The sequence below is a fragment of the Neolamprologus multifasciatus genome, chromosome 15 (genome assembly GCF_963576455.1).
Source record: "Neolamprologus multifasciatus chromosome 15, fNeoMul1.2, whole genome shotgun sequence".
Lineage (NCBI taxonomy): Eukaryota > Metazoa > Chordata > Actinopteri > Cichliformes > Cichlidae > Neolamprologus > Neolamprologus multifasciatus.
Window position 1 is genome coordinate 29,449,520 of NC_140453.1, and position 27,790 is coordinate 29,477,309.

General features: G+C 41.4%; 1 protein-coding gene and 1 long non-coding RNA gene across 2 annotated transcripts; both read left to right on the plus strand.

Moving 5' to 3' along the window:
- The first annotated feature begins 245 nt into the window (after window positions 1–245).
- On the plus strand, window positions 246–27,778 carry slc1a8a (solute carrier family 1 member 8a). Its single transcript, XM_085134017.1, has 11 exons — window positions 246–570; window positions 10,376–10,455; window positions 13,024–13,239; window positions 16,926–16,968; window positions 17,047–17,254; window positions 19,774–19,873; window positions 20,773–21,006; window positions 21,171–21,365; window positions 21,563–21,697; window positions 21,794–21,896; window positions 23,768–27,778. Exons 1-11 carry the CDS (start codon window positions 331–333, stop codon window positions 23,930–23,932), a joined length of 1,719 nt encoding a protein of 572 aa, XP_084990143.1. The 5' UTR covers window positions 246–330; the 3' UTR covers window positions 23,933–27,778.
- On the plus strand, window positions 21,903–22,768 carry LOC146502386 (uncharacterized). Its single transcript, XR_014869586.1, has 2 exons — window positions 21,903–22,581; window positions 22,612–22,768. It is a non-coding gene; the product is annotated as an uncharacterized LOC146502386 (long non-coding RNA).
- Window positions 27,779–27,790: the final 12 nt, after the last annotated feature.

The following is a 27,790-nucleotide window of genomic DNA, read 5'->3' on the forward strand; positions in this document are numbered from 1 at the left end:
CTGATTTGAGACTTCAAAGTAAAAGCTTATTGAGAGTGCAGCAGCTTTTAAAGCTGAAGGTTCCTCTGACCCATGCTCACCCAGACTCTTTTGCCAAAAGGTGTAAAACCGAAACAACAACACGACTGAGTCTAGCAGCAGGACCAGATGCCAAAGGCCTGTGATATTTCCTCCACCTCTTTAAGCCTCTTAGTCCTGTAAGTCTGCCTGGCTGTCCGCAGAGCTACCTTGGCGCTGATCAGTGATCATTTAATCCTTTAGTGGAAAGGGTTGGGTCTCACAGGATTGTCTGCCTGCCAGCCACACATATAAACTCAGATCTTCACAGGTATGGAGGAACTTCTGTTACCGAACGTTGGGGAGGAGGTGCGCTCCGACAACAGCTCGTACGCGCCTGGAAATGCAGAGAGGACGATGGGGGACCAAATAAAGACTTTCCTCCTGAAGGGGGACCTGAGGACGGTGGTGAATTTCTTTAAGAGGAATGGGCTGCTCACGCTGTCAGTCATCTCTGTGATCACCGGCTGCACGCTAGGCTTTATGTTGAGAGGAAGTCAGATGTCTACACAGGTACTGTTCACCTTACAGCAAACAGCATGCCATTAAACGCTCAGCTTCATATTTACATCACATCATTGTGTCGACTGGACTTCTTCTTACATACTTTCCTTCAAACATCCTGTTAAGTCACCTTCAGTGGTGCCAGGAGCACCTTTAAGCTCCTGTATTGATACGTCCAACACTTTTCCTGTTTTTACTTCTCTCAGCTTTCTGCTCAGGAGCTGCCTTTAAACTCTGTTAGGATGTTAAATTTCAGCTTCTATGTTTACATTTTCCTGTGAAGCTGATAGTAATATTTAAAATAACCTAAAACTTTGTGTTGATATTTTTATTTCAAATGTCTTTACGTTGCTTTGTGCCTCGATTTTCAGCTTCTGTTTTGATTACTTTTTTTTGTTTGTTTGTTTGGTTTTGTTTTGTTTTCTATTTATTTTATATATTTTTTGTGGAAATAAGTAAAAAGTATAAAAAACACACAGTAGCAGAGAGGGATGGAAGAGTTACCAAATTAACAAAATACTATAACATAAAAAAAGAGGAAATAAAAAGGAAGGTAAATCAAAAAACTTCTCCTCCACTTCTCCTAAACTCCAGTGGAGGAGTTCAAGTATCTCGGGGTCTTGTTCACGAGTGACGGGAGCTCGACAGGCGGATTGGTGCTGCAGCTGCAGTGATGCAGACGCTGCACCGGTCCATCGTGGTGAAGAGAGAGCTGAGTGTAAAGGCAAAGTCCTCAAATTACCCATCAATCTACGTCCCTACCCTCACCCGTGGTCACGAGCTGTGGGTAGTGACCGAAAGAACGAGATTGCGGATACAAACTACATTATTTTACCTCAGAAATGAAGTCTTCCATTAAATGAAATCATATCCGTTAAATAGACTCCAGTTTGCATGTAAATGAGAAAAGCTCTGCACACAAAAGTTAGTTAAGGAGTCCCTCAGGGTTCTGTGCTGGAACCATTATTGTTTAAATGACACATATATTATACAGGCTCTCCTTACACAATATTATTAGAAAACATACATTTTCATTGCTATGCAGATACACTTTATCTATGAAGATACAAATGAACTAGTTGAAAAACACAAAGGCCTGGATTACCTCTAATTTGCTGAATTCAGATAAAACTATTATATTTGGCCCTAAAATATTAGAAACATGGTGCACAACCAAATGTTTGCTCTGAATGACATAAGGTCCCAGTAACACTTTGAAGAATCTTGGAGTTGCTTACAGCCAGGACATTATCTTTAACACGCATATTAAAGTAGCATGTAGGGCTCTCCGCTATTATATCTTCTATTATTTGTGATGTTTAGTGCATCACTCAAACACAAACATGTTGTCTTTGAGTGATGCTGAAAACTCACTAGTTATGCGTTTTTTATTTCTAGACTGGACTATTGTAATTCATTATTTTTAAAAGCTCCTGGAAAAGTCTTTCAGTTGATCTGGAATACTGCTGTGAGTACTCACTGGGACGTCTGATCCCTATTTAAGCCAAAATTGAATTTAAACCCAGAGTGTAAAGACTACGTTGGTAACTGACTGCTGGTGTAAACTGTCACTATATAAATAACAGTGAAATGAACTGAATCAGTTTCCTTGAATTCAGCTCAGTTTTAATTAAATAGTGCCAAAAACAGTCACCTCAAGACCCTTTCGCACACCTTCAATGAGATCCAGAGTTCCTTTACGAAGACTGGTGAACTTTACAGAAGACTTCATTGTTGTAGGCTTCTGTGGTGGTCATCGTTCTTTTGCAGCAGCAAATGGGAGACCCTCTGTTAGAGAGGGAAAGATGGATGTAGGAAAATAAATCCTGATTTTAAAAACATTTCAGCATTTACATTTCAACGAGATAACTCTTTATTTACAGCCTAAGTCCCTGGAGGGGCATGAAAAGTGATCATGTGCAGCAACTATACTTCTCCAGCACTGCCAAGTTTGCTATGTTCTACAAGAAGAACCAGATTTTTTTAAAAGTGTGACGAACCTGATGAATAATTCACAGGGAATTTGACACAGTCGTTACTGTAAACAAGAAAGAAAAAGACTGAAAGTCCTGGTCAGGCCAGATCCAGAATGAAACCCACCACAAGTCCAGGTCTGACCCAAAAGAGCATCTCTGGGGAGAAATAAAGGACAGTGAAAATTGTTTTAGCAACATAGTAATATAGATTGTGCTTAGTTTCTAGTTCCTATCAATTTTTTCTTGCTTACTGGATTATGTATCTCTTATTAAGGAGAGTGACGGACACAGCTGAAGGTAGAAGCCAAGAAAGAGAGAAAAGTTGTCAGTTCCAGCGTTTGGATAGTTTAGTCCAGTTAGGTTTAGGTTTCTTTAATCACTGTTTTAATCAAACTAAACGTAGTAAAAATGTGACACTTGAATTTCTGGTTTACATTTCACTCACATTTTCTTGTACAAAACCAGTGTTGGGGCACTCTAAGAAAAAAGTAATGTATTTTAAATTATTCTTTACTTTTTTAAAAGAACTGTATTATATATATTACTGAATTACTCTCAAGAATTACTCATAAAAACATCCCAAGAAAATTATAACATGCTCAAAGGAAATCACTGCAGCGGTTCTACTGTAGCAACATGAAGAGGCAGAAAGGCTCGTCCTTGCTTCTGTCTGCAGGCCTGAGGTCGACACTCAGCACTTTAGTTTTGTGTAAATCTGCTGTCTGTGCAGCTTGCAAGGAGCCCATGTGTGTTAGTAGTATAAACGCAGTTGCTTCTGTCCTGGACGCAGCTTCCTCTTCACCATGGCGCCCTTGGCCTTTTGTGCATTGAAAGTAAAAGTAGAGTCTATTGCTTCTTTTCAAAAGTTTTTTTTTCTCTTTGCACAGAAACTGAAGTCAGCTGGTAGCTGAAGTCCAAAAGGACAAAGGCATGATTGATGTTCCTTTCTGATCAGATCTTTCTGATCTCCTGATCAGAACCTGTGTAACACAACTTGTAACTGTAATGTGATTATTAAATGTGTTACATTACTGCATTTCCCAAATTACTCAGCTGTGACATCACTCTGGGGTGTTGCCTAGCTTCATGATTGCACAGTATCTTTGCAGATGCTTGCAAAACCCCAAATTTCTCTTAACAGAACAATGAAGTTTTTCTGTCCTTTTATGCTTTCTATATGCAGATAACTTAGGAAGCTTTATAACACAAGTGTCAATATAACTGTAACTGTAATGTAATTATGGATAACAGTAACAAGTTACTTTATAACATGTTAACCCAGCACAGGTAATGGTTCCGGTCAGCTCTGTGAAGAACTATATGAACATTTAAAAAAGAAAATTAAACTAATGTCATAACAAGATTAGTTTGTCCAATGAGTTCTTACTGTTAAACGATGAATATGCACCAAAGAGAGATAAAAGGGAAAACTAAAGTTTGTATCAGAAGCGAATTATCCAGATATGTGTTTCAATTTAAACAGCAAATCTGCTGCTGCAGAGCAAAGATGATCAAACTGTTTTGATGTCTTGGGAAAGACACTTCACCCTACCGCCTACTGGTGTTGGCCACTGATGGCGCCAGTGTCCAGCAGCCTCGCTTCTGTCAGTCTGTCCCAGGGCAGCTGTGGCTACAACTGTAGCTGCCTCCACCAGCGTGTGAATGTGAGAGTGAATGAATAGTGGATTTGTAAAGCGCTTTGAGGGTCTCGAAAAGCGCTACATAAATGCAATCCATTATATTGAGGACCAGTGTTGGGAAGGTTACTTTTAAAATGTATTCCATTACAGATTACAGATTACATGCCCCAAAATGTATTCTGTAACGTATTCCGTTACGTTACTCAATGAGAGTAACGTATTCTGAATACTTTGGATTACTTAATATATTATCATGCTGTTTACAACTACATGAATGTACTATTGCTGTGATTTATTACTGTTACTGAAGGTCCGCGGCTCCGAACCGTAGTAAAGGGACCTCTGGCTAATACGGTGGGTTCTGTGTCGGCTCGTAGCTGAAAACTAGCTTTACTTTGTTGTCTGGGTCAACTTTGCTAGCAGAGACAGAGAGAGGCGTTGAAAGGCTGCTCCAACAGAACTTATTGTTTTTGGAGGAAAACACGAACACGGTGTACAGTCGAGTCTTAATAGCTTACTTACAGCTGGGCTCATCAGGCTCTCTTCTTGGCTGCAGTGGTTATTATTATATTTACATGCTTCCAGCTCCCGTTTCTGCTCGATGACAGCTCGTACTTTTCCTTTTTCTCCCTCCCTCGCTCACAGACACATAACGGGTATGGCAGTCCATTCTCCCTGCAGCACGGACTACACTGCCCATGATGCTACATTCTTTAGAGCTATACCTGTAGCATTCTGCCTGTTAGCTTAGCACAACAACAACAACAGGCGTTCTCTCACCCAGGAAACACAGAGAGAGAGCGTCACCCTGTAACCATGGCAACCGTAACGCTGCCTGGAACAACAGAACGTAGCTGTCAAACAAACCCAAACAGTCCTGACCCGCCACAATATGAAACAGGGGAGTACCGCCGTGTAATCCATTTATTTCAACAAAGTAACTGTATTCTAAATACCACCTTTTTAAACGGTAACTGTAACGGAATACAGTTACTCATACTTTGTATTTTAAATACGTAACGGCGGTACATGTATTCCGTTACTCCCCAACACTGTTAAGGACATATATCAAATAGAATATTTAATTTTGTATTTGCAGGAGTTTGAGCATGTCTGGCTGCAAAGCTTAATGTACTAAGCATAATGAATAGCTGTTTTTACATTTCAACCTGATACTCATAGGATTACAGATAAATCGAGCACCGTGCCACTTAATTTCAGCACAACTGTTCTGTTAAGTTTCCAAGTTGAGGGGAACTTTTCCAAGAAATGTCGAGGTCACTGGCCTGTTAATTCTCTGGAGGAGACGCTGTAGTTGAAGACAAACAGTGTCGCAGAGCTTTAAGAGCAGCCAGTCCAAATCCACCAACGTTAATCCGTCCATGTAAGAAGTGCCTCTCATGCTCTCAGAGGGCTTCTTCTCTCTGAGCTTTTAAAAGAAACAGTTAAAACTGTTTGTGCAGCCTCTGAGCATCTTACTGTAAATATAACCAAGAAACTCTATGACAGTATAAACATAATAATAATGCTTACTTTGATCACTGTTGGTTATTTTTATATTCAGAATACAACATGAGTTTTTTTCATTCATCTTTTTTTCATCAGTTTTTACATTTCAACACAAAATCATAGGATAAGTTCTTAAGCGATTGTTTAACAGTTACTAATTAAACTCTTCTAACATAATGTTAATAAATAAAACCAACTCGGTTAGAAATGTTCGTCTAGAAAGATTAAAGTTACAGATGAGAAATACAACTGTTTACATTAATTGTTGCGAGCGTGATCAGAAGGACACCTCTGTGTCTTGTTTCACAAATCAAACAAAGATTTTAAAGTTGACTGAGATTAACTTAATCTGAAAATGTTGATGTGATTTTAATCTCCATCACTGTCAATCTGTGTCTGCAGATTCTGAAAACCCAACGAAACAACTCAGTTATGTGAAGTAAAACTGTGACCTGTGAGCACTTCAGAGCCTGTGTTTGTTAAAAATAGTTCCGTTTGTGTGTGAACGCTCTTTCCGAGAAGAATTGATCTCTCTCAGCCAGACTAAAGTGCCCTGCAGACTGTTCACAAAGCTCAGGGATCTAGGACTCAACAGCCGTCTGTGTGCGTGGGTGTTGGACTTCCTCACTGGCAGAACTCAGATGGTGAGGGTGGGTAGATGCGTCTCTAACAGCATCACCATCAAAACAGGAGCACCACAGGGATGTGTCCTCTCGCCACTGCTCTACTCCCTCTACACTTCAGACTGTGTGGCCACCCACAGCTCCAACACCATTATGAAGTTTGCTGACGACACAGTGGTGTTGGGCGCCATCTCCAACAACGATGAGGCGGCCTACATGGACGAAGTGAAGAATCTGGCATCGTGGTGCCAGGACAACCACCTCCAGCTGAACGTCGGCAAGACCAAGGAGCCGGTTGGTGGACTTTAGAAGGAGTCAGCACAGAGACTACAAGCCCATTATCATCAATGGAGCTCCAGTGGAGAGGGTGCAGTCCTTCAAGTATCTTGGTGTCCACATCTCCTCAGACCTGACATGGTCTGCCCACATTCAGGTCCAGACCAAAAAGCCTAGGCAGCGCTTGTATCACCTACGACATCTGAGGAAGTTCAGGGTCTCTCCAAAGATCCTCAGGATTTTCTATACAGGCGCTGTGGAGAGCATCCTCACCAGAGATGGGCGATTACTTTTTTCAAGTAACGAGTAAAGTAAGGGATTACTATTGCAAAAACGGTAATTAGATTACCGTTACTTTCCCGTAGGAATGCTGCGTTACTGCGTTACTAAAACCGTGATTTTTTGCGAGAATGTCTCATGACAGTGACGTAAGCGAGTGCGACGTTCGTGACAACAGCTGTGTGCAGATCAACAATGGATCATATATCGAGTGCAGAGAGAGTATGAGCGTGCAGCGTTTAAAGCGTGGAAGTACTGACCTTACTTTGAGTTTGATTCCATAAAAAGTGACAAAAACATTAGTGTCCGTTGTGCGTGGGAAGAAAACTTCTTTTTACAGCGAAAAAAACCCTAAACTTCCGAGCAAACACCGAGTAGCTATGACGTAATGGGAAACTCAGAGAGAAACTCGCGGATTCTTCCACTGACCGCTGCACACCTGCACCAGGGTAACCCTCCGCCTACCCCACTCCTGCTTTACAGGTGAAAATAGAGCAACAGGACCGCTAGTCTTTGACTTTATTTATTTTCTGCTGTGTTTTACTTGCATCTATTTGAAAGACTGAGTGTAAACACAAAAAATATTTTATTTTATGTGCTGGAATGTGCAGAAAATAGGTTTAAATATTAAACTAATTACTTCCCCAAAAAAGTAATCCCATTACTTTACTGATTACTTATTTTCAAAAGTAATTAATTACTTAGTTACTTAGTTACTTTTTAAAAACACGATTTACAACCTGAATAGGTGATAAAGTGATAGATCTTTCAGCCCAATTCTACTTTTTCTCCATAATCATCATACAAAATGTAATCAAATGGAAAAGTCTCTTTTTAAAACTTGTTTTATTAGTTTTAATCTTTTAACTTTATGCATCAAGCAAAAATGTAATTATCTGCAACATTCTCTGACTGGAAGAAATTAGTTTAATATTTAAACCTATTTTCTGCACATTCCAGCACATAAAATAAAATATTTTTTGTGTTTACACTCAGTCTTTCAAATAGATGCAAGTAAAACACAGCAGAAAATAAATAAAGTCAAAGACTAGCGGTCCTGTTGCTCTATTTTCACCTGTAAAGCAGGAGTGGGGTAGGCGGAGGGTTACCCTGGTGCAGGTGTGCAGCGGTCAGTGGAAGAATCCGTGAGTTTCTCTGTGAGTTTCCCATTACGTCGTAGCTACTTGGTGCTTGTTTGGAAGTTTAGGGTTTTTTCGCTGTAAAAAGAAGTTTTCTTCCGAAGCACAACGGACACTAATGTTTTTGTCACTTTTTATGGAATCAAACTCAAAGTAAGGTCAGTACTTCCACGCTTTAAACGCTGCACGCTCATACTCTCTCTGCACTCGATATATGATCCATTGTTGATCTGCACACAGCTGTTGTCACGAACGTCGCACTCGCTTACGTCACTGTCATGAGACATTCTGCAAAAAAATCACGGTTTTAGTAACGCAGTAACGCAGCGTTCCTACGGGAAAGTAACGGTAATCTAATTACGTTTTTGCAATAGTAATCCCTTACTTTACTCGTTACTTGAAAAAAGTAATCGGATTCCAGTAACGCGTTACTTTTAACAGTAGCAGTATAATGGCGTTACTGCCCATCTCTGCTCCTTAGACTACGATGACCTGGATGACTGAGAAGCTTCACAGACATGTTGTTGTTACTATTTGGTGTTTAAATTTAATTTGTCTATAACAGATGAGACCGAATTGAGGACCTGATGTGTTTGATTTCTGATAAAGACTCTTTTCATCAGAACCTGTTCATAAGAGTTTACAGTCAAGTCAAGTCATCTTTATTTAAATAACACATTTAACCTCCTAGGACCTGGCGTCCACATATGTGGACATCACATTTTGGGTTATTTAGACCAAAATACTAAATTTTGCTCTACAAGGGCCTGATATCCACTTACAAGGACATTATACTGCTACTGGTGTATCAAAATTTTAAACGAATATCCTCATATGTGGCTCTTTTTTTTCTTTAACACAAAAATAAGGTAAAAAAACAAATCTGGTAATTCTTTGTTTTTACATTCATCGGGCCCCAATGTGACCAAATATCAAAGAGAAATTAAAAATGCTGCCGTGGCAGAGTTCGGGTCTCAGGAGGTTAAAGGACTTCAAGTGTTTGCCAAAATGCTCAACAGAGGGATAATATAATCAGATAAAAATAATTAGAATCGATAAGATGAAAACATATAACATAACCGTATATAGCTCACTGGCCACTTAATTAGTTACACCTTGATAGTTCCTGTTAGGACCACTTTTTTGCTTTCAGTGCTTCATTGATTCTTTGTGGCATAGATTCAACAAGGTTCTGGAAGGTCTTCATTTCCTCAGAGATTTTGGTCCAGAGAGACATTATTAGACATTATAACATCACAAAGTTGCTCCAGATTTGTCAGCTCTACATCCATGATTGAAATCTCATGTACCACCGCATCCCGATGGTGCTCCACTGGACTGAGAGCTGGTGACCGTGGAGGTCAGTCAGGCTGTGGCATGTCAATGATCCTCAGTTGGTACTAAAGCACCAAAAGTCTGACAAGAATCTGCTCACTATGACACCTCCACATCCGGTATAAGCTGTTTGTAGGCAGGTTAGCACCATGCTGTTAAAACCAAACTCTAATTCTACCATCCAAATGTTGCACCAGAAATGAAGACTCATCAGACCAGGCAACATGTTTTCCAATATTCTTTAGTGCCATTTAGGTGAGCCTGTGTGGTTTTCAGTGTCCACTTTCTTACCTGCTGCTGCAGCTCATCTGCTTTAAGGCTTGATTCACATACTTTGGTTGTAATTAGTGGTTATTATATCTTATCATCTTCTGACCTCTGGCAGCAACGAGGCGTTTTCAAACAGACAACTGCTTCTCACTGAATATTTTCTGTGTATCAGACAAAGTAAATGTAAGATAAATGCTTGGATTGAACATTTGGAAACTGAAATCTCCGTGGAGGATTGGAAACCAGGTTGTGCTGTAATTCTGTGAAAACACATGTCAGACTTGCATGCTAACATTATTTAATGGAAATATATGGAACTCCTGTCAGATTCAATTGTCTAAAAACGTCATATCTTTTTAAACATGGACCCAGAGTTTCTGTGTGGACAAACGGCATGTTGTAATTATCCGTTATGTGCACTGAGTTTATGAAGTTTTCAGTGATTCAGCACGATGTGCGTCATGTTCAGCGTCACCCTCTGTGGGTGTATGACCAATCTGTGGTTGTTCCAACTAAAAGTTTAAGGCCATGAAACAAAACTTTAAGCTTTGTTAATCGATTTCTTTTACATTAATCTCTTGGTTAAAACTTTCAGAGAAATTCATGTGATTCAACTTTTCAAATGTAAATAAATAAAATCTGTTTAAACTGTTACAAAGAGCTGAATTTAAGACCTTAAATGAACATTTTAGGTCTAACAGATTACAAATGAAAATCTTTGTTATTTTTTTAAAAAAAATTTTAAATGATTGTTTTTGTCTCTACAGGCCAAGATCTACTTCTCTTTTCCTGGTGAGCTGCTGATGAGGATGCTGAAGATGCTCATCCTTCCTCTCATCACATCCAGGTGGGTCAAAGTACCGACACACAGTATGACAAGGAAAATCACTGTAATCAGAACCATGAGGCTTTGCAACAGTCTGCATTCTGTAGGGTGCAGTTAGATTTCCTTAAAGTGGACTGTTTTGCTCAGCTTTCAAATTCAAATTCAAATTTTATTTGTCACATACACAGTACAATATGCAGTGAAATGCTTAGACAACTGCTCGTGACCTAAATAAAAAAAAAGAAAAGGTTATGAATAAGATAGGAAACAAATATGAAAATTGAAAAGGGTAAATTTAACTAGGAAGGAATAAAATAAAATATATAAATTAAAGTTGAAAATAAAATAACTGTACAACAAAATACACAATACACAGTATAGAAATATATAAGAATGTATGAAGAAATATAAATATATATATATACACAATAACAGCAGCTGTACAAGTATTAACTGGAAACGAAGAATATAATGTCCAGTGTTGTGGCTTTGCTCAGCTTTGTATTCTTGTACTAGAGTAGCTTTGCATGATTCAAATAATCCATCCAGTCATGCACATGGGCTGTGAGAAATAGTCCCAATCAAATAATTATTTTTTATGCTGGGCCTTAGTGCAGACCCTAAGTTCATCCTCTGTCTGAAACATTGGAAATAAGCTATTTTAGCTCCTCCCCCTGTAATATAACTTTCTGCTGATAAGCTGCTCCTCTCAAACGTCTTCGACTCAAAGGTTGAAGAAGCAGGTTAGTGGAGCTTCTGTGTTCACAACCATAGATGCACATTTAAGGATGTGACCTTTAGAACAATCTGAAGCCTGAGTTTGTGGCTTGCAGGGATTATTTGTACAAAGGCTGATCTCATTATTTGAAACTCTGGCCATATGAACCCACGAGAAGACAAAAGTCCCCTATTGAACTCTTAGATTTAGAAGGCTGTAATGTTAAATCTCTTGTTTTAACAAAAGCACCTTAAAGGATCATCCCACTTCATTTGAGCCTGCTGTATTTCCTGTTGTTTTTCTGCAGGTCAGCTTTGCGCTCCTCAGAGAGTGTATCTTTATTTAAACATGAACTGTGCCAGTTGTGTTAAACTATTATTATTATTGTTATTATTATTACAGTTATTTCAGTTAAACATGCAGTACTTTACCTGTTTGTTAGGAACAGTCCAGTTGGTGTGTAAATTGTTTTTCCAACTGAGCCTTCTAATTGAGACTAAATCTATCAGCAGGTGTTTACAGTGGGACCACATTTTTGTCGGTGTGTTACCACATATGTTTCCTCACCCACATTATTAAAGAAAATCCATAAATTATGCGTATAAAAATATCAAACAAAGGCATATTAACAGCCTATTTATTTGGAAAGTTTTGCCTCGAGATACTGATTCTGACACTTATAAGATAAATCAAAGTCCAGTCCAATGACAGGACTCGTGGATTTTATTCATATGAGTGATTTAAAGATTCTCCTCCATAAATTTTCAACTGGAAGGGTAAATCCTCTAAAAGAAAAACATATGACACAGGCTGTGTCCCAATTCAGGGTCTGCAGCCTTAAAGGCCGCAGCCTTAACGGTCCACAAGGGCCGTACTCAAAGACCGCTAAGGCCGGAAGTGCGAGGCTTGTGAAATGGGACGGTCTAGCCTCCGTCGCGCTGCCCAGGTTGCCTAGCAACCATGATACTAACAGCTGGAAACGTTTCATACAGCTTTGTTTGACAGAAATGAAGGAGAAAATCTTTTGTTCATTTGTTTGTTTCTACATGAGCTTTGATCATTCTCTGATTAAGCTCAGCTATTGAACGGCGTATATTTTAAAGTAAAGGCTTTAAAACCAAGTTAGTACAAACGTCACTAATGTCACATGACTTTGCCGACATGTGGCCAACAGTAATGTTTTCAGGTTCTTCGTTATTAAATATTTGCACATAAATAAGTGACATAATATTCAGTACTTACTTAAAGTTTACTCTTCGGGCGCCCCTCATCCGCCGGTTTTTTTTCAGCAAAATTATCCACACCCACTGCCGCGCTATGCATTCTGGGATATGTTGGGCCACGAAGTCTACACCGCCACGTCCTTAAAATTCAGGGAAATGAAGGACGCACTTGAGGGCCGCATTTCGAGCAGCCTTTGAATTGGGACAGCCTTCGTCGCGTCGCTGTGATGTAATCGGCCTTAAAATGCGGCCTTTAAGGCTGCAGACCCTGAATTGGGACACAGCCACAGACTTTCATGGCCTTCCTCAAACAACCTCAGTGTGATTTGTGTCTCCTCCCAGCATCAAATCTACGCAATAAGACCACCCACAAAAATAACTGTGTCCATGGCTTTCTATCAGTAAAATTTCAGTCTTTTCTTAAGCAGTAAGTACAGAGTCGTTTTCTAACACCAGAACAGGATTTTGCTGTTAGATATGTCCCCAAACTGGTTTTAAAACAAATAGTCTGAAGAAGCAGCCCAGATCTGTTACAGATTTTCTTATTCAGTACCTCTCACTCAGCACTATGGTGCAGTTGTGTATCCTCTCTGTTGATGGATCCAGACTATTTTCTAAGTCCCCCTCTGTCCTTGCCTTGCTGTGCAGTTTAATGTCGGGTCTATCATCGATGGAGTCGAAGGCATGTTGCAGAATGGGTGTCCTCACCGTCACATACTACCTCTGGACCACCTTCATCGCCGTAGTGGTCGGCATCTTTCTCGTGATCATCATCAAACCAGGTGTGGGGACAGAGGTGGAGAGCAACCGGCTGGGTAGTGGGCCTGTCATAACCTCGGCTGACGCCCTCCTCGACCTCATCAGGTGTGACAGGTCAAAAGTCAGCTGGAGACTCTGGAAGGGTCCCTGCCAGTTATTTGTGTGGTGATGATTGTTCACTGTGTTTGAAAGAGCAAACTGTAAAAGAAAAAGTGAAAGTAAATGCTAAAAAAAAGATGACTGCAGATGATGTCATGAAACTGCTCTGTAGCAAGCAGGAAGAGGACCCCAATGTAGGACTTGTGACACAGACTGAACCTAAAACACAGCTTTTATTAGCTGGAAACTGACTGGTTAATAAAAACACAATGACAGAGCAGAGCAGGAGCAAACTGACTGAGAAACTAGGGCTACGTCCACACGTACACGGTATTTTTGAAAACGGAGATTTTCCGTTTTCGTTTAAAAAAATAATCCCGTCCACACGTAAAGGCAGAAATGAAGGAAAACGCTGCTAGGAACATGCCAAAGCAGCAGGTGGCGCTATATTCCTAACCGTGCAGAAATGTTGGCCAATCAGAAGTCTAGAAGCCTCGGTGGGAAAAAGTAAACAAAGCTGGGGCATAGAAGCAGAACCGAGTCGTATGTGTGGAGGGACAGTAACTGTGTGTGTATATGTAAGCATTTAAACACTGCAGAGAGAACAAGTAACAGTAACAGTATTGTAGAAATTCATTTCACCGAAACAATAACGTCGCGCACAGTGTGACGTCAAAAAAGGAGCACACCTTTGACGCTGCGTTTTCTCCGTTTTTCTCGTCCACACGTAAATGCAAAAACTGAGTTTTAGAAAATATCCACCCTGGCCGGAGTTTTTAGAAATCTCCGTTTTTCAGTGACCGAAAACGCCGTTTACGTGTGGACGAAAGGTGCAAACGCATAGAAAAATCTGCGTTTTCAAAAATACCCGGGTACGTGTGGACGTAGCCTAGGACAGAGTGGACACGCCTGGGAAACACAGCTGAACAAAATCAAAATAACAAGCCAGAGGAAGCAAAAACTGAAAGTAACACATGAACGTACAAACTTAGTAAAAAAGGGAAATCAGACTACGGCGGAGATAGGACACAGAGAGACGGGACGGACACAGGGACAAAACTGGGGAGACAGAAAAAAGATCCATAAATCAGGAATCAGGAAACTGACAGCACAAAAACCAAGGTCATCATAAATGTGAAAACAACACTATAACCAGAAGACTATAATGCACAGAACAAAAATACTGTTATGGTAAATGCAGATGGACGCAGGGAGCAGAACGCACGGAGCAGAGTTGCGGTGAAGACAGATTATTTACAGTGATGAGGAGGTTTTACAAGGAAGTATGTACAATAGCGTATGAATGGGGACGCGGAGCCAGGACGTGCAGGTGACGGAAACACACACGTAGTGCCCTCGATTTGGTACCGTTTATTGCCAAAACCTCCAGACGGAAACAAACCAGATGAGACAAAATCCTGGGGAGGAAACAAAACTCCTTACAGTCACCAGAAATAATCCAACGGCTCCAGCAGGCAGGGGCAGAATTACAGACTCTCCAAAAACGTCAATACTCCAACACTGGTCTTCTGTCAGGAACACTTCTGAAGAATGCAGCTGATGAGTAACAGGTGTGCCAGGTTCAGTGACTCAAACACCACTGTTACGACCCCCTCTGCTAGGCGTCAGGGGAGGAGTAACATACACAAGCCCCCAACACAAAACTGAGTAAAGAAAAAGGTTTTAATTACAAACTTTAAACAGAAAACCGACAGGGCTGTTCAACAGACCACTGGGCAAACAATTATTACATAAAGAAAGAACAGTCAAGAGTAAAAGCTGAAGGTTAACTAAGGCAAGCCAGCATCACAAAATCCTACTCACAGCCAGCTAGCAGCTCAAAACTCTAATCAGGCTAAGTTCAAGCATGCACCAAGGTTTGACAAAGTTCAGCAATATGAACAAGTTCAACAAAGATCGAAGAGGGAGGCACGAAGGGCAAACTGCATGTTCAGTCCTAAGCAGCAGCCACTGAGTGAAGGACCTCCAGCCTTTTGTAGCCACAGGTGGGCACGATCAGCCACTGATTGCCTCTTGGAGCATCACGGGATCCCCGGGCAGCCAATCGTCCGTGTGGTCTGGCACACTTCATTCTGCATAAGAGAGGGTTGGCACGGGTCTCCCAGTAACCAATCACCCACAAATCATGGCACACATGGATTTGCATGAACACAAAAAGGCAGTCTCACTCCCTCCAAGGCCCAGGGCCGTAACAACCACATAACCAGAACCCAACTCCTAACAAATACAAGATGATCAAAAATACAAAACCAGAACACCCCAAATACCCTCAAAACTCCAAACCCCTGGTCCAAGCCTCAGGGACGACTCTATGAACGCTGTATTCAATGCGCTAAATCTCATTCTGTTTTGCTGTGTAGTTCGTAAAAAGTTTCACACTTAACTTGGAGAATGTGCAGAAGCTAAATGTGCCAGGCTTTTCCTCTAAACAACAACAACATTTCCATGAACCTCGGTTGTGCTGCTTTGGAGGAAAACACACATCAAAAGGATAATTCTGGTTTATTTCACTTTGGTACATGTCCTGTAATTGTGCTTGTTGCATCTCTGTGACCTCTGTGAGATTCAGGGAAATGAGGATTGGTGCACAGCAGCATAGAAACGTCCACACAGCCTTACAGTTTGTTTTGGGTATTAGAGACCGCCGTCCGGATGCACGTCCACTCTGACCTGTTCAGCTGAACTGAGGTTGACAAAACGCAGAAAACCAACACACTCTTCTTCTCTCACACACACAAATCCAATTAGAGTGCAGGGCTGATCAGTATATTTTTGGTAATCCTGCAGGGATAAGTGATAGATTAACCAAGTCAGTGGCGGTGCATGATCTCTGCTGTGACACGTTGGCAGACCGAGCTCTCGTGCCATGTTTGAAAGTCACTCCCATGTTGGAAGGATTAGTTGGACTGTTTACCTCCTGAGGTGATGAACCCCTCCCAGCAAAGGCTGCAGACAGTCATCCTATAGAGGATAAACATGGAAACACTCACATGTTGTAAACATTCATGAGTCATCTGCTGATAACAGTTGTCAGCCTACATGTGCTGCCTCTTCTCTCGTTAGTGTGGCTGAAATATTGAGTTGGATACATTTTGTTGTATGTTTTCACCATATAACTCTTGCCGTAACTTTTCCAAGTCCAGACTTTCCTCTCCCCATCCCCTAATTTACCACAAAGGCATTTTCAGGCACTTACTAATATACAACCACTTATCCAAATCAGCCATCAGCAAGGTTATTCTAACTCACAGATAGCTGCAAACTTCTCAAAGGATGATGGCGTCTGACCTCAGTAATTGCAAACTAAAGAAGTGCTTGAAACCATATTTGAAGTATGGTAAGCATGATGATGAAAGATTGCTTGTTTTATTTCAGAAATAATAGCTTATAGGGAGAAAATGGAGGATTATTCATAGCTGATTTAAATCCCTGGAATTATGTCTTGGGGTGCAAAAAGTCCCAGGTCTGAATCCTGGATGAGCCCCCAATATGTAGAAGAGCCGCCCAAGTCGTGCTGCTAAATAAAATTTATTCCAAAATAAAAAATTAATAAGACCAAAAACGTACAACATGGAGGAATCTTAGGCTCCTCCTATGCAGAAGAGGCAGCGGGTGGGAGGAGTTTGTTTGTTTGTTTGTTTAAAGCTAACGATGTCGTTTGTTTATCACAGAAACATGGTTCCTTCCAATCTAATTGAGGCCACATTTCAACAGGTAAGACAACAGAATCGTGTTGTTTCTTTAATGCTACAAGCTTGAATCCTGTAACTAAATATGATTTTCTTTCTTCAGTACAAAACAGACCTGATTCCCATCCTCAAAGTCCCAACCAAAACAATTCAGCCCAACTTTGTCTATGTGATCCCTGATGACAATGACCCCAAAGGGCACATGGTGTACCTCGAGCTGACTCCTCCTCCAGATGTCATATACAAGACAAGTCCAGGCAGCAGCCAGCAGATGAATGTCCTTGGCATCGTTATCTTCTCTGCAACTATGGGTGAGTGGGATCAGGTAAATTTAGAAACCTCATCATTAGTGTTTTAACTGCCAACATGTTGGTTTTTGTAACCAGAAATGACCTGATCAGAAATGACCTGTTCATTTCTTTTTGGACTCCACTAGAATATTGTTTGAATGATTGACAGTTAAAAATAATCTTTATTCATACTTGTATAGTGTAGCCCCTAAGTTCATCCACCTTGTGAAACAAGCTTTTCCTGCTGTGAGGCCCTTTAACTCTTTTCTGCTTGAAAGCCTACTAAGAGTAACCCTTGAATCTTTTTTCTAAACTGAGCAGTTGTTGTCATATCTCAGGCACAGAAGCCTGAGATATGACAGAAACTGCTACTTTGTTATATAGCAAAATAATGTTATAAGATATTCTCTTTATATGACATTATTTGGGTCCCAGAACTGAAAAAAACTGTCTGAACCAGTCAAGACCAATTTTTCTTAATTTAGATTAGATTAGATTAGATAGATTAGATAAACCTTTATTAATCCCTCGGGTGGGTTCCTCCGGGAAATTCAGTTTCCAGTAGCACAGCACCGACAGAAGTTACAGAGTGTGAGCAGAAATATACCATATATACACATATATAAATACAGAGACATATATAAATACAGAGTACACAAAAGGGATAAATAGAATAAATAGGAATAAGAATACAAAGGAATTGCACATTTCAAGTATGGAAGACTGTTGGATATTAACAAAACGTATTGCACAGTGAAGAGGCACTGCAGCTTAGTTGTCCCCCCTCCTTTGTCCCCCTGTCTCCCCTCCCTCTCCCCTCCAGAGATGAGTTAAACAGTCTGATGGCGTGTGGGACAAAGGAGTTTTTAAGTCTGTTGGTTCTTGTCTTTGGGAGAAGCAACCTGTCACTGAACAGACTCGTCTGGTTGTTTATGGCCGTGTGCAGAGGATGCCCAGCATCGTCCATAATGTCCAGCAGTTTCTTTAGTGTCCTTTTCTCTGCCACTGACACCAGGGTATCCAGCTTCATGCCGACCACAGAGCCAGCCTTCCTGATTAGTTTCTCCAGCCTGGATGAGTCCTTCTTTGCTGTGCTGCTCCCCCAGCACACCACAGCATAGAACAGTACTCCAGCAACCACCGACTGGTAAAACATCCTCAGGAGCTTCCTGCAGATGTTAAAAGACCTCAGCCTCCTGAGGAAGTACAGTCAGCTTTGGGCTTTTTTATACAGGTGCTCTGTGTTGCATGAGCAGTCCAGGTTGTTGTCCACCCACAGCCCGAGGTACTTGTACTTGTTGACCACCTCCACCTCCTCTCCCTCTATCTGAACCGGCAGTGGACCTGCTCTGGACCTCCCGAAGTCCACAACCAGATCCTTGGTCTTTGAGGTGTTGAGTTGCAGGTGGTTTGTGTGACTCCATGTGACAAAGTTCCTCACCAGACTTCTGTACTCCTCTTCCTGGTCATCCCAGATACACCCCATGATGGCTGTGTCGTCTGCAAACTTCTGAATGTGGCATGATTCAGAGTTGTAGCAGAAGTCAGAGGTGTACAGGGTGAAGAGAAGAGGGGACAGCACAGTTCCCTGTGGTGCTCCTGTGCTGCTGACCACAGTGTCAGACGTGATGTCCTTCAGCCTGACGTACTGTGGTCTGTCAGTGAGGTAGTCGGAGATCCAAGCGACCAGGCAGGGGTCCACCTCCATCCTGTTCAGTTTCTCCTGGAGCAGACAGGGCCGGATGGTATTAAAGGCACTGGAAAAGTCAAGAAACAGGATCCTGACCGTGCCTTTTCCCTCATCCAGGTGTGAGTGGGCTCTATGCAGGAGGTACAGGATGGCATCCTCCACTCCGACACCCGCCTTGTAGGCGAACTGTAGTGGGTCCTGGGCATGTTGTACCTGTGGTCGGAGGAGGTTGAGGAAGAGCCGCTCTAGAGTCTTCATAAGATGTGACGTCAGTGCCACCGGTCGGAAGCATTCAGCTCATTGGGCGGTTCTTTTTGGGGACCGGGACGATGCAGGATGTCTTCCGTAGGGCAGGCACTCTTCCCAGTCGCAGACTGAGATTGAAGACTCGTTGTAGCGGCTCCCCAAGTTCATCAGCAGCACACGCCTTTAGCTTCCTCGGACACACCTTGTCTGGCCTGCTGCCTTCCTGGGGCAAAGCTTCCTCAGTTGTCTCCTGACCTGATCCACTGTGACACTGGGAGATGATTGGAAGGAGGGGGGTGTCATAGTGTCAGGAAGGAGGGGGGGAGCAAGGGAGGTAGGAGAGTGGGGAGAGGGCTCTGCAGTAAAGGTGAGGGTGGAGGGGTTGTGTGCTGGTCAAACCCATTGAAGAAGTTGTTGAGTTCGTTTGCCTTCTCCACAGTCCCCCCCCACCCCACCCCCCACCCCCCCACTGTGCTGTTCTTGGTGTTGTGGTCTGTGATGGTTTCCAGACGGCCCTCATTTATGGGCATAGTCTGTGATAACATTTACAGAGCTGAAGCTTGCATAGAAACGCAAACATAATCAGTGTTTATGTGTGCTGCAGGTTTGTTGCTGGGCAGGATGGGAGAGCGAGGAGTCCCACTGATCAATGTCTGTCAGTGCATCAACGAGTGTGTCATGAAGATCATCAACGCTGCTGTTTGGTGAGAGTACAGTCATACAGTTAGGGATCTGTTTACCCCACAATAACTTCAAACTGACAATCAAAGACAAACTGATGTGCAGAGCCTATGTTACAATTGCAGCTTTCTACACCTGTGTTTGAATCAAAGGTGCATGGTTGGCTTTGTAAATGAGCCATGAAAGCTTGTAGTGATTGATTCATTTGACTTTACTGGTATTCACATTACTGGAAATGAATCTCACCATCCCAACAAAGGTGAGCTTAATTAAACTAAACCACAAAAACAAATCCCACTGGGTGGAAAATAGTCACAACAACACGCATTGTGTATATTTTTTTTTATTATATTCTTAACTAGCTGTGTTTTTGTGTTCATATGTGTCAGCTGTCAAGACAAATACCAAAAACGAGGAGATTTAAAACTGTAGCAAGGCTTTAAAACCTTAACGCTCAACACAAACAGATGCAGCTCTACAGGTTTTATTCATTAAGTCTGAATCAACCCTCAAAGAATGCTACTGTTGGTGAGAGCACACGTAACCAGAACCATTCTCACCCAACATAACTTCTAAGGAATGATCAAAAAATGGGAGAAGAACAGTCATGAGGTTCCTGAGAAGATGATCTTAAATGAGGCTGTTTTTTTTCTACCTTTTTTAAATTGAAAAATATTTTGTGAGTTATTTTAATATAGTAACTCTTTCTTGCAAAACCCCGATCAAATGCTCTAAAATAATGCTCCGTGGACTTCAAGAAATCTATGTTCATAATTCTAAATAAACTAATGATATCTGAACTGCACTCAAGAACAAGGTATATATGAAAAATATGTGAAATGAACATGAAAGGAATGAATGTAAAACATTTAAGCTTTACCTTAAATGTTATAGGACTCATAATGGTGTTCTGTTCTTCCAGGTATTTTCCATTTGGGATTATCTTTTTGGTGGCGGGGAAGATCCTGGACATGCAGGATCCGAGCACACTGGGGAAGAAGTTGGGCTGGTACGGCGTTACTGTGCTCACCGGGCTCTTTGTTCATGGACTTGTCCTCCTTCCTCTCTTCTACTTCCTTCTCACCAGGAAGAACCCCTTCAGCTATATCCGTGGCCTCCTGCAGGCCTTGGTCATCGCCCTGGCAACCTCCTCCAGGTCAGCCTTACTTGCTTCCTATGCTTCAGTTAGTTAGTCCTGGAAAGGTTCATAGCTAATATGCTAAACCCTAACTGAGCAAAACAGATTCCCTGCTTCAGGAGTGACGATACGACACAGAATATGGGCCTATTAATCTTTATTTGAATGCCACCTGTCCACAGCTCTGCCACACTGCCTATCACCATGAAGTGTTTGTTGGAAAACTGTCATGTGGACCGGCAGATCGCTCGTTTTGTTCTCCCAGTGGGCGCCACTATCAACATGGATGGCACAGCTCTCTATGAGGCGGTGGCAGCCATCTTTATTGCTCAGGTTAATGACTATGAGCTGGACTTTGGCCAATTGGTCACCATCAGGTAAAATGAGACAAACAGTTACTTTCACTTTAACTGTATAGAACCAGTCTGTGTGCATGGGAGACACAGATTTTACTCCCCTGTGTAGCCTTTTAAAACTTTATGAAAATACACAATAAACATTGAAGAAGCCTGCTGTCTGCTCATTTTCTTTCAGTTTTGATCTCTAACTCTCCTCATGTCTCCCCGTCTTCCAGTATCACAGCTACAGCCGCCAGCATTGGAGCAGCTGGGATTCCTCAGGCTGGTCTGGTTACCATGGTAATTGTACTCACATCAGTAGGCCTGCCGCCAGATGACATCACACTAATCGTAGCCATTGATTGGATCCTGTAAGTGCTGATTATGGAAAATCCCAGGTTTCAAAGGATGGAATGAGTCCTTGGTGAGGTGGTCTTGTGGCATTCTGTCTTTCCTTCTCTCTGCAGTGACAGGTTTCGTACCATGATCAACGTTCTTGGTGACGCCCTTGCAGCAGGAATCATTGCGCACCTCTGTCGGAAAGACTTTGCCCTGAGCACAGCAGGAAAGGTAAAAACATGATCGATTACACCTGGTAGTTTCTATTTGCCAGCATGAAAGGATTTACTTGACAGCACTCTTTGAATTGACCGATGCTATGAACAATGGCAAAGTATCACTCCTCTTGGAAGAATTTGTAAATATCATTTAAATTGGTTGGGTTCCTGGCACAGGTCAGGGCTTTGGAAAGCAGTTTCGATGTCTTTAGTTATGACGTATGAACCCTGCTTCCAAACTACTCCGTCTTTATTTAGTTGTGTTTTTTGTATGTTTTAATGCTTTTTATCTGGTTCTGTTTGGACACATTACATTCATTTGCCAGAACCACTAGCAGTAAAACAGCAGCAGAGAACAATGCTACCACCACCTCACCTTTTACTCCTCTTGTCAATTTGGCCAAATAGCTCAAACTTTGTGTCGTCTCACCATTAAACTTTTCTCTAGAAAGTCTCTGTGTGGACAAATTTAAGTTGAGGTTGAAGTTCTCGATGTTGGAGCATTGGCTTCTTTCTCAGTCCCAACCGTCTCAGTTCACGGAGATGTAAAACTCACTTCACTGTGGACAGTGACACTGATGTTCCAGCAGTTTGTCATCTGAGGGTGACAGTTTGGGTCATCTTACAGATCTTGGCAAAGCGATGATATAGCTGAATAACCTACTCATGTACAATCTGATGATATCAGGATCTGATATGTTTACAAACGGCTCTAAGAGAACTAAGAGAACTTCCCAACATGTGCAACTCTAGAGTTCTCTTTTTCTTTGGACTTTCCCAATGTTCTCAGGATCGGTCAGTCCAGTGAGCGCTGTCCAGCAAAACTACAAATCATGTTTATCATGTGAGAAGTTTATAGGCCTTGGCCTTGTCAAGTCAAAAGACCCTGTAGAACATTCAGCACCTCTCATTAAAGTATTTAAGTGATCATATGTACATATCGGGCTGAGCCTGTTTCTTCTTGTACTGGTCTAATGTTAGAGATAATCCAAGACTGAAAGATGGATGCTGTACAAGCATCCCATTCTGGAAAAAGAACAGTTCAAAGAATTAACAGAAAGCCCAAAATGACCATGAAATTTGTTCCTGTGATTAGCGGATGTAAACCTTTGACCACAACTGTATATTAGTATGAGCCTGTTTCTAAAAAAGATTAATTTAAAAACAAATGCTGTGTAATAGGGTAACATAACAGAATGTAGTGATGTGCAAACTGTTTAGAGTTTGTTTTGAATAGAAAATACTTAAAAACTCCCAACAACAAATTTATTCAACTAATCAGCAAATGCAAAAACATTTGTGTCTCATCATTGTATTTATGGGACTTTTACCTTTATTAGAGGGTTTGGGACATGTTCCATTTATATGACTGTCTTTATATGACCAACTTTACAGACCACATATCTCTGTATGTACCTGATGACTATACCCCTGAGCCTGTGACCTGTTGCTTCATTCATGTCTATGGACATAATACGATTACAGCAGTAGGTGTGTTCAGATTGGACCAACAACTACAAAGGATTAAAGCTCCTACTGTCATCCTGAGCCTCAGACTAGCTCCTCCCATATCTACTGAACTCAGTGCTCCATGTTGCCGGGAAGAACAGTCTGTTAATAGCCACAGACGTGATAGCTGAAGCTGTTTCTGTCACAGTCAACTTACCAGCACTGATCAACATTTCTTGAGTTGTTTGGGCATGTTGCTTTAAACGCCTCTTTGTGAGAAGGCAGATGTTCTTTTCTGTGTGTTCTGAATGAAGTTAGTTAATCTAGATTAGCAATGAAACTCAAAGCAGGGGTTAGCTGGTCGTAGCTAGTTTGCTGATTAAGCATGCTGATCTAGCAGTAAGAGGCTAACATGTTTTTGCACTTCATCTGCAGCCTGTGCCGTCCTACGGGACACAGACTCCGCACAAAAACTCCAACACGGTCGATGTGCCAATGACGGAGATGCACACACACAAAGACTGCACGTTCGATTTGACGGGTGACTCGGTGAGCCAGATGAATGCACACACAGTCTACTACAACATCTGCCAGGTGTGAATGGAGACAGTGGAGCAACTCACCTTGCAAAGGTCCAACTGGGTCTGCGAGACCTCATAGTGCCATCTGAACAGGATTGTTAAGAAGAGATTAATTATATACAGGAACCTCCTTCTTGGTGTCAGCTTGATTAAGCTAACTTGAGGTGGAGGTGGCCAAAACTGGACTGCTTATTTCGGAACTTGCTCATTAAGGACAAGAAATGTGTGAGGTAACACATTTCAGCAGCCTCTATTGTTCTCATTTCCAGCACTCCAGCCACCCCTCAACTCGTCTGTTGTCTCAAAAAAGCTCCTGTCTCTTTAAGGCCTGGGCATAAGCCCACGTCCATCTGATTAGGCACTTTCTGGAAGCCTGCAGAGGGGCAGCACCCAGTGCTCATGAACTTGCAGCACAGAGCAATCTGAAGCTGGCACTTTTTGTTCACTGGGATTACTTTTACATTTAATAACACCAGAGACTGCAGCAGTGAATGCAGGACAGAAAACAAGAAAAAGCAGATACGGTGCTTTTAAAAGAAGCCCTCCAGCTACAGGAATTACAGGTTTTATTGCATCGGCTTATTTTGGTCCACTGTGGCTGAAATAAATGGGTTTGTGTCGCTGTGCTAATCATAGCCACCATGTGGTTAGAATGACTCGGTATCACAGGTCACGAATTAAAGCCACCAAAATGTCAAACTATTGATTTTATTATTATTGTATGTAACTGCAGGTAAGATGAGTTTTCCTTTCAGGAGAAGTTCATTTTAGAAATCCAATTCCTGATGTCTGAATCACTGAACTGTGATCTGATTGGCTGATGCTCGGTGCACACACTGGGTGAAGGGTTAAAGTGTAATGAACGAATTCAAGTGCTCTTCATCTTGTAGAGTCAACCTTCTTCTGATTCCTTTGTATACAGTAGCATGCTGGCATGCGTTCTCACTGACTTCATGCAAAGTCGAGGTGCATTATTTTCTTCTTTTTGTTTTTTTTGTTTTTTCACTTGAACATTGCAAGGTAAACAAAGTGCTGTGTGGATTTGTGGGATTTTGTCGATGACAGTTGCAGCTAATGTGATTTTAATTTCATTCTGGGTCTACTAAACATTCAGAATTGGTTACTTTAGTGATTTATCAGGAGCCTCTGGAGCCACAAAACCAACTTTCTGTTAAGGCCAGGTGATCTGAAGAGCACACCACATATAAGTGCTCTCAATTTACTAATTCACTTGTAAGGATTACTGAAAGGAGCTCTGCATAATCTATAGCAAAATCAGCATTATGGGGCCCAAGTTTGTGCATAGCTGATGCTCACACTCCATCTCAGTGACAAAACATAGTTGACAAGGCTTTTCTGAACCACTAAGATGTACTGTATGTGCTATATGTCTTCTATGTAATACAACAACTCATGTCATCTGAGTTGACGTGATGAAGATACCAATACTGGCTACGTGCTGAGAGACGTCATGCTTATGTAGCTCAAGATGCAACCAACAGTTGCAGGGGAAAAATTAGGATGTCAGCTACAAATTGAAAGGTTGTTAGTTGGATCTCCATCTGCTCCAGTCAATATGACAAATATCCTTGGGCAAGTTGCTCTCTGATGCATCCATTGTAGTGTGAATGTGTGACAGATAGAAAGTATTTACATAGAAAAAAGTGCTTGTGTGAATCGGTGTGAATGGATAAAATAGGTCACGAAGAGGGTGCTGTACCAAAAGCCTCCTTGTGATGGCTTTGGTTGCTAGCAGACTACCCATAGTTTGTTATCCATAGTTTGCATGTAAGACATGAGATTATATGCAAACACTCAAAAGCTACTCACCAGATGGTGAAAACTGTAAAAACTGCAACACAAGGCAGAAATGGAGAATAACTGCCTTTAACGTAAAAGTTACGTCTCAGCACAACAATCAACACGTTTCAAAACACCCAACTCTATAAAATACATATTAAATTAAAAGCACAACAATAAGTAACTGATATGTAGAAATTGGTATTCTGAGAGCACAACGTTTTCAGTTGCATGTTGTGTTTGTTGTTGTGTTTATCTTCACAATAATATTTCCAGGTCCAAATGTCAAAAATTCATCAATCTAAACAATATGGATCCCCGGAAATTCTGACACAATAATGGTGTTATTAATGTTTTCTAATTATGTACTTTTTTAACCTTTCCAGTACTTCTTAGCTGTGTATATTACCTTGAGTTTAGGAGTCTGTATAAAAATAGAATGAAATACTGACTATTTATCTTCAGGGCTAAAAGTGAGAAGGAGAAATTAAAGGAAAGATTAAAGATTTGTATGCTGCATGAATTGATGTTCAGTGGTTGAGATACAGCTCTTTAAACTGCTTGAAGTGCCCCTGAATGTCTCTGTTTTAAAGTAGCTTTTTGTTTGTTTGTTTGAGTTAAATGTGAAAATGTAGACCTGCCTTAATCTACAGTTGTGGTAAGAAGTTACATACAAGACATCATAGGGATAAATCCAGCACCAGTAACTTAAGGAACTAAGTTAGTACATGTATGTACAGTATTGATTCTATATATAAACATCTAGACCAGGGGTGGGCGATCTCAGTCCTTGAGGGCCGGTGTCCTGCAGGTTTTAGATCTCACCTTGGGTCAACACACCTGAATCACATGATTAGTTTGTTACCAGGCGTCTGGAGAACTACAGGACATGTTGAGGAGCTAATTTAGCCATTTAAATCAGCTGTGTTGGTTCGAGGACATCTAAAACCTGCAGGGACACCGGCCCTCGTGGACTGAGATTGCCCACCCCTGATCTAGACCCAATTATGATTTTTTTAAGTCATTAAAGGTATAATGTTCAATTATTCCACTCTGGGAAAAGAACAACGCGAAAAACCATTAAAAGCTCAGTGTTACCATGGCAATAATGCCCTTGATGAGTGAATGTAAACTTCAGACCACAACTGTAAATACTGTTAACCTCAATGTTCTTCTGCCAACACACACCATCAGCCCAACAAACGCTAGCATTTTCAACTTTTACTGAAGTTTTACTGAAATTTTGTCTTCATCACAATGCATCTTGTATATACTGTATGACACTTGTGTTTTTTTATATGGTGTGTTATTTGTCATTTATGTTTGTTTGTTTTTTAAAATAAATACATGTTAATATGTACATCAATTCTTTTTCATGGAGATATTTCTGTACATATGTCAAAGTGAGTCAAAAATATCCTGCAATGAATGGAAAGCCAGAACTTCCAAACTTGCAGAACTTGACCTCCATCCATCTTTTTTGACTTGTTCAGGATCAGGTTACAGGGACAGCATCCTAGCAGAGGAGAGGCCGTTATAGCTATGGCGCTGAAAGTCCAGTGATGTCATTTGTTTGTAACACAAACAACACAGCAAATGAAAACATTGAGAAGGTGCTATACCTGCTGCTAAACCGATGGTGAACATGTGCACTAACATGTTGCTTTGTGTGAAACTATTTCTCTCCTGTGCTTTCAAAAAGGGCTGTTTTGATTTTTGTGAGGGAGCTGCTCCTTCATACCACTGACTGACCTATCGGCAGTATGCAGTCTGTTGACGTCACATTTTCAGTGGCATGCTTCACTTGGAACCCAGATCAGTAGGTACTAAAAGGTACCTGGTACCAGGTGCTACCAAAAGCTGGAAAGCCCTAAAAAAAGAATTGAGTCAAGCCGGGCCCAGTAGGTACTAGTGGAAAACTCATCTCCACCTTTTAGTATCTACAATGTCCTTCTTCCAGTCACTACCCACAACTTGTGACCGTAGGTGAGTGTAGGGACACAATTACCTTTATTTTGTTCATAAAAATTATAAACTTGGTGACGAAGGGCAGCCGTGGCAGAGTCCTACCCTAACC